This window comes from Odontomachus brunneus, unplaced genomic scaffold (genome assembly GCF_010583005.1).
Source record: "Odontomachus brunneus isolate Ranch 3 - 2012 unplaced genomic scaffold, Obru_v1 Obru_scaffold_026, whole genome shotgun sequence".
NCBI lineage: Eukaryota > Metazoa > Arthropoda > Insecta > Hymenoptera > Formicidae > Odontomachus > Odontomachus brunneus.
Window position 1 is genome coordinate 176,411 of NW_022639476.1, and position 7,844 is coordinate 184,254.

General features: G+C 40.6%; 1 protein-coding gene across 2 annotated transcripts in view; it reads left to right on the plus strand.

Moving 5' to 3' along the window:
- The window catches only part of LOC116842645 (protein cortex-like), a 39,471-nt gene extending 32,268 nt beyond the window's left edge, over positions 1 to 7,203 (plus strand). For both annotated transcript variants that reach the window (XM_032812146.1, XM_032812147.1), the window contains 8 exons: positions 3,607 to 3,876; positions 3,961 to 4,033; positions 4,320 to 4,493; positions 4,803 to 4,949; positions 5,398 to 5,566; positions 5,843 to 6,050; positions 6,507 to 6,822; positions 6,938 to 7,203. In XM_032812146.1, the coding sequence (XP_032668037.1) occupies positions 3,607 to 3,876; positions 3,961 to 4,033; positions 4,320 to 4,493; positions 4,803 to 4,949; positions 5,398 to 5,566; positions 5,843 to 6,050; positions 6,507 to 6,822; positions 6,938 to 7,071 (1,491 nt within the window). In that variant the 3' untranslated portion in view covers positions 7,072 to 7,203. The remainder of the gene's footprint in view (positions 1 to 3,606; positions 3,877 to 3,960; positions 4,034 to 4,319; positions 4,494 to 4,802; positions 4,950 to 5,397; positions 5,567 to 5,842; positions 6,051 to 6,506; positions 6,823 to 6,937) is intronic.
- Positions 7,204 to 7,844: the final 641 nt, after the last annotated feature.

Consider the following 7,844-nt stretch of genomic DNA (forward strand, 5'->3'; position numbering starts at 1 on the left):
GAGAGAGAGAGAGAGAGAGAGAGAGAGAGAGAGAGAGAGAGAGAGAGAGAGAGAGAATCTACCCCACCTGATCTGTACACATCTTACGCCCTCCATCAAGAGGCTCGAGAATATCGTATCATACGTATGCTTCCGCAACCAATGTCAGATATATTCCGTCTGATCACGTTAAGATGTTTCGCATCTTCTTTTGTTTTAAGATTATTTAATAATTGGGTCGGTTCGAGAATTTAAAAAATCCCAAAAGAACGTGTGTATATGTGTATCTACCAGGGTTGAAAAAGTTACTTTTTAAAAGTAACTAGTTACAGTTCCCTTTGCTGAAAATGTAACTAGTTACAGTTACAATTACTCAAAAAGTAACGAATCTTACTTTTAAGTTATTTTCTTGAAATGATTGTATGTATATTTTTATACATATTATATAAATTATTATTTTATTTCATACAAATAAAAGAATCATAATCACATGAATCATTAATTGTAACAATGGTTTACACATTAGTTATATGTATCATAATTATCCTATTTGTAAGCACAAAAGTATGGTACTTTGTGATTATGTAATATATAATAATTAAATTAATTTAGGCACAATAAAATATATAAATTAAAATAGTAAATGCAGCTTTCTTTTTATCATTCAACTTAAGAAATAATCGTAACTAAATATATTTAACTATTTTGTATCACATCACAATGTAGTTCTTTCAATATACACATGGTTCATTTATCAGTGATAAATTAATTGATCAGTCGATCACGCAGGATAAGCTCGAAAAAGAAGTGGACCGGCGGATGAATGAACGTATTAATTCGTTGATAGCGAAGCTGCGGCGGATTCGCTGACCAGCAGGCTCATTTGTCCCCTTCCTCTTCGACTATTCGTGCTGCCAATCGCATCATGTACCCCCTGATGGCCCACCTGGCCCAACCTCTTCGCGTCCGACGGGAGCCAATCGCGTGTCTAACGTACGATCTAATACCGCGCTCGTAACGGGTGTCGAAAGTGGAGGGAGATCGTCACACTTATGACGAGCCGCCTGGATGACTTGAGTGATATAGATTTTACATAATAATAACGATGAACGTAGAACATACCGAATTACTCCGAATATACAATAAGAGCATCACGATTCGCGCTCGGATATTAATCAAAACGAAAATTTCACAAGAGATAATCTTAAATGTTTTCGGAATCTTGACGGCCAATTATTGTCATTATATTATGCGTGTGATGCATATACATCACAATTCTCATAACGATGTATCATTTTGCACATGTAATTCGTTTAAGATTCTCGGGACGTTCCGAGATTTTCTGAAATTGTCGCTCTCGAGGAAAATTCAAAGTTCTGCACGATCGTTTCAAGATTCTCAGGACACAATACAAATTGCGCGCGTTGTCGGTACTCGCTCATTATCGTACAGTATATAGCATGTAATTACTCGATGTCTCTTGAAGCGTTTTGTACGTTCGCACATTTTCTTTCTCTGGATTAAACTGAAGTGTCGCGCGAAGAATCGACGACGGTGCGCCACGAAAAAAAAGCGCTCGTCCGATCTTATAGATTATAACTTTATAGGACACGTGCGCGTGTGTGTTTGCGTGCGTGTTCGCGTGTGCGTGCGTGCATTCGGGAGCATTTTTCAAGTGTACGTGAGATCGGTCCAGCCGCGGGAATCAGGTTCGGTAGCTTGTCCCATCCATCACTAACCCGGACAGCCAGATGTTCGCAGGGGGTACAATGGTCGTATAAGGTATTACCCCTTCGTGCATAATGCCGCTGGCACAAAATTATCCAGCGGCGACCCTCCGGTGCGTACTGGCCGCACGGACGTAGAAAATTTTGGATTTTACGTCTGGTAGGATCTTTTCTCGTTTCACTGTCGGCTCAGCAGTCGCTTTCGCTAAAAGAGAGACGGCCTTGTTCGCCTATTGCCACGCGCTTGCTGAAACGCAAGCATGTACTTTGCTAAAGCAGGGAATCCTGCGTACAGCACGATACAACCAATACGCACGATAACTGGGACAACTGGCTTTAAACACTTTATAATTCGAGGCGTAGTTCAATGGCGTTCTACCTATTACATCCATGTGACATAAATACTGAGAGAAAGAGATGGTTAATCTCATTAGAATCATAATCTTTTCTATTGCATCTTGGGATTCAGAGGTCGGAGGGATTTGATTCGCTCCGCGTGCATCGCAAAGATCTCGGAGAAATATTCGAAGCGTGCGTTTGCACTATCAAACAATATTACTATCGCACGATTTAATTATTCGTACTAGCGCATCCAGCGCATTGGCTTTATATTTTTCTGAATTTGGTTGTATTCCACAAACAGAGTCTTTTATATATTTAGTTTAGCTTCTATTATATCTCTTTGTTGCGTGCCGATAAAGAGTAAAAAGATACTTGTTCTTTCTCGATGTACATACATATATACTTACATATGTACGTCATACCGGACTTTCTCGACCTATGTCCGCTCGTTTAAAAGTCTCTCGCATTGAAAAAGGCCGTTCGGGCAGGAGGATGTGCCGGTTGTGCGATCGCGGTAGCTCTTATTCTCGAGTCTCTTACGAATATATTGTCTCTTAGGCGCTCTCGAGGAGCATCCCCTGTGTGAGAGACTGAGAGAGTTTTGCCGCAGGTGGTACAGCCCACGAACGAACGAACGAACGACGCGGCGTTTTCGCATCACACGCGTCGTCGTACCGCTGACCGGTTCGTCGCGCCGCGCCGATTCACCGTGGGAATGAAGCTTTCAATTAGTCGTGACGTCGTAACCGGTTGTTAAAAGGTAATTAATCGATCAAGGTAATGCCCCGAAATTGGTTTTCGTGTGAGATAAGAGCACGCACTGGCATATCACGGAAAACACCAGTTTCGTCATCCACTCGATGATGGAATCCGAGACTGGTGTTCGCTCGAGCAAAATATGATTGAATTGCTTGCATTTCTTCTGGCATTACTTGTTTTGTGACTAAATAATTCCAGGGTAGAACCTCTGCAAGAGTGCCGATACTCGCGCTTGCTATTGCGTTCACTGAAAGAAAATATCTTGCTGGTCCAAGTAGAATTCTAAATGTCACTGTTATCGCTGTTTTTTCTATCTGATAGAAAATTGGTAGAATTTACAGCATCCTAGCAATATCTGCAAATAAATTTAGGCGAGTGTGAGCATTCATCTGTCTCACGTTGTCGGTGTTTTTTGTCTAACCACACAGTGAATTTTATAACAAGTAGCCTTCATCTGAATGAGCGTTAGAGATTTTCTTACTGAATTTCACACACACACACACACACACACACACACACACACACACACATACACACAAATAGCTCAGAGGGAATTCCGTTTCTGTCATTTATACTGATTAAATATAAATAAATATACGCGATATCATAATGCTTGCTTATGTCCGTAGCTTAGCTCATTTCTACGCGTATCCAGATCGATTTCTACCAGATAATTTTCGCTTTGACTGCTTTTCTCTTGAGCGTTATTACTTTAGATTTAGAGAGCGTGGTGTCTTAAAATTCTCGATCGGAAGCGATCGATTAATCGTCATTATTGTTTCCGATAAATTTTGCCCAGACCAGTCCTCACCAGTGGTTCTTAGCATCCACCCCTTATCAAGAGGCCATCAACGAAAGCCCCGAACAGTGTCGCACGCAGGACTTATCGGATCTAGACGACGGAAAGACCGTCCGGATCAGACCGAGTCTGCCAATAGCGAAAGAAGTTTATCCTGGAGATAGATTCATACCGCGTCGGCACGGTCACAGTCTCCAAGCGGCATACCACTTGTTAAAGCAACAACCCGACGATTGGGAAGATAAAAGCGAGATAGACTACTGCAAACAGGTGCGAATGCGCGATACATCTATCCACAACATTCATCCCAGTCATCTCCCGCGACATTAACACTGTTTTTTTCCGAAAAATTAGGTCGAGTTGCTGGATGTTACGTACCGACGCGAAGCTATGCGTGCAATGATGATAAGCCAGGAATGCGTGTCAGGTAATCTTGATAGAAATATTAGTACGATCCGCGTGGATTCGAAAAGTCTCTTCAACTCTAAAGGAATGAGAATACATACGAGAACCTAATATTCTGCAATTATTTTTTATTTTTATCACATTTTTTTTACGCCTGGAACAATTTTTCGGCTGAAAATACAAAGAATTACTACGTCATCGGATTCGTATGTGCTTCAAAGTTGGACATTTCTTCGAATTTGCTACAACTTGCTGAATCCTCTTTGTCAGATTTCATTCGATTTTCGTCGTTTTGTAAAAATCGGTAGGTCTGAATCAAAAGAGGGTCCTGCAGATCTTCGTCGAACGTTGTCGAGGGTTGAACGATTCTGCTGCGCAAGGACGTTCGAGATCCGAGACGGAGGGAAAGTGGAAGTGCGCGCCGCGTAAGAGGCCTCTGATAGGAAGCCCGGAGAAGATGCTGAGCTTGTCCATTGATCAGAGTACGTCGCGCGATCGGTTCGCGTTAAAACATTAAGACTGTGAACACGTGGACGGTCATCGGTAACCCCGGCCCCACTGTAATACGCTAACTCGTCATTAAGTTACATACAAAACATGATAAATTGCACTTGAAAATTCGGTTCTACGACCAATCGAGAGCCAATGAAGGAAGGTAAAAGATATGCGAATTATTTACCGTATTTTTTACCATATTGTACTTGGCAATTCAGTTAAGATCCTGTCTCAATTAAACTCGATGAAATCAACGTCTCTTATTAATCTATGTCACGATTTTTTCAATATTAAAGGTTATGACGGTCAGCCGATTGACTGGAGTTGCATGGACGTATTCGTGGTGGGCAATCAGGACGGTTTGACAATATACAACAACAATGGCAAGGTATTGGATACATTGGGTTTGTGGGACGCTACCGCCGTTAAGTGGAGTAACGATGGTAAGTTCAGTCATACAAAAAAAAAACGTTTACTTCTCGTTTATACGAAACTTGAATCTTTATTTCCCTCTTACTGAAGTATATTTCCTACCGGAACAATAGAAGAATTATCTTCTAACCCTCTCTCCGTATTTCTGACTTTCCTATATTATAAAACAAATATATTTCTCTCTACATAGAAGTAACAATTACGCAATCTAATATACAACTTTATTTAATATTAATTATTGATAAAATTTGTGATATGCAATCTATAAAAATATGTGTATATGTATACACACACACGCACACACGCACGCACGCACGCACGCACGCACGCACGCACGCACGCACGCACGCACGCACGCACGCACGCACGCACACACACACACACACACACGCTCATAAATAAATGTTTTATAATATACATTAGTAATAATAGGAGTGCAACCGCATGTCTTGATTCTAGGTGCTAAAGTAGCATGTACGTTTCGTAATTCAATGCAGCTGAAATTGTACGATTCGCAAAAGAAAAAGTTTCTATGGAGCGTCCCTTGTTACTGTTCCATTAACAACTACGCAACCTCGTGTAACAATTGTTGTATCTGCTGGTCTCACGACAATCGTCTGATTGTAACGTAAATATCGATTAATTCCTGCGATTAATCCCTTTCAGCTGTTGGAACTTTAATTAAACGCAAAATGCAATTATTCACGATTTAAATCTTTCGAGCGCAATGCTAACAAATTTGTTCGTGCACAAAATTCTCATCTACGTCATTGATTTATCATTGACGATTTACCATATCGAACAAATTCGCAAGCTTGACAATCGATAATACGATGAAATGAATCGTAAAGATAATAATGGTATATAGAATACGCGAATAATAAGAGATAATAACGTTACGCAGAGCATGCTCGGAAACACTATCGGTATTTCAGTCAAACACGGGCCAATTGCTGTTGACGAAACATGTGCATCTCGCTGACATCATCACCTTGAACTTTTCGTCCAATTTCAAATATCTTGTGTCGACCGCACAGGACAAATGCGTTCGGATATACACTTGGCCGAATTTAACAGAATGGTACAACATTAAATTTTCCAGTTCTATAAAGGTAGGCCTAGCATCGTTGTCAAACAGCTCAATCATAATCTCAATCGTCCGTGCCTCGTTGCATTGAGAGAGAGAGAGACGAAAGAAATAGTTTATCTTACCTTATAGTTCACCTTAATTATATTCACTTTAAGCATCAAACATATCTTTTGTAGTAAAAATAGCAGCCATATACATATAATATTATCACCAACGATACTATAGTAATACGCTCGCTACAAAAATGAATTTTTGGCTGTTTCATTATGCTGCAGTAGTCACAAATGCCAAATATTTTTCTCTCAGTATCAAGTGAAATACCCGTATTGAAGTAAAAAATTTCAACCTGAAAGTCAAAATTGTTATTAACAATTCCATCGGACTTGAAAGAGACTCCCTTTATTGATAAGGGCACGACAATCGAGCGACAAGTTTGACAAAGATGCGAGGAAACGTTTCGTTATATTATATTTGATAGGCGGTGGCCTGGCATCCGGAAATATCCGGGCTGCTTTGCATAGGCGGATCAAGAGACGCGTCGTTGTCGTTGTGGAACATTAACACGTACGCGATGATAGACTATCTGCCTGCCAAGTTTGAAGGTCACGTGGAAAATCTCGCTTGGAACAAATTAAGCGGCGAGCTCGTCGTGCATTGGTCGTACACGGTAGGGAACAAACGACACTCCGTCATTCCGGTTCTCGCCAATTTCGAAAGGACAGTCGATGCGATACCGTTGAATAAAAACGACCGGCTTTCCTTCATGAAGTTCAATGCTACGCACAAACAGCTAGGTACGTGATGAGCAGCGACGTAAAGACTTTTGTTTTTATTTATTTTTTCTTTTTCACAGAAAAAGAAAAAATTTTCCTTTTGGAGTATCTTCGGATTAAACGCGTTTTTTTACAGTGACGTATGGCAACAACGTATTTTCGATGTGGAATTTTTTCGGCGACGAGGAACCGCCTGGGGGACGATGTCTTCCTTTTTACAACACTGCAGGGCAAAGGCAAGGAGTCATTGTTCGTAATTTGATTCGATGATTACTCGAGCGCGCAGCCTCGTAGAGAAATCAATCTACCAAGGTGTATTTATTTCAATGCCGATTACATATGCCCCATCACCATCGATATCCTCTCTCTCTCTCTCTCTCTCTCTCTCTCTCTCTCTCTCTCTCTCTCATACAAAATATTTTATATTTTATAAATTTCATTTTATTTATTTTTTTTTTTGTAAGAGTGAGGCACGAAACGCACGCACACGCATGTACATGTACATTTTACAATGGAAAATTTAATATTCGTAGTTTTCGTCATCTGTTTGATACCTTTCAATCCCAAAAGAATCGAATTTTACAGTGTAAACTAAAAAAAAAACGTCAAAGAAAATAATGGCAAGCATCTAACTACATTTCTATCATAGCAATAATTCAGGTAAATGGAAGAAATACTAGAAATTTGTATTATAATATCAAGTTAATGTCGCCGAAATATTCGACACATTAGGCAAAGACACCAAGTGGGAAAACTCATATAAACGAGATTGGATATGGCTCTTGCTAGTTGCAAATGGGCGTCCAAAGTCGTAAGGAAAAAAGGTAATTCGCGGTGTAACTGGCGCGTTACCGCGATATACGGTGCCAACAAACACGTTTCGCTGAATTCCAACGACCCTGAGGTCCATTTTGATGCGTTGATCTCGCGATGAGTTCATAGAATACGGTCTTGCACCGCGCTGTGCTGCACGAAACGCTATCTCTCTCGCTTATCTGATCGAACAGAGAGAGAGAGAGAGAGAGAGAGAGAGAGAGAGAGAG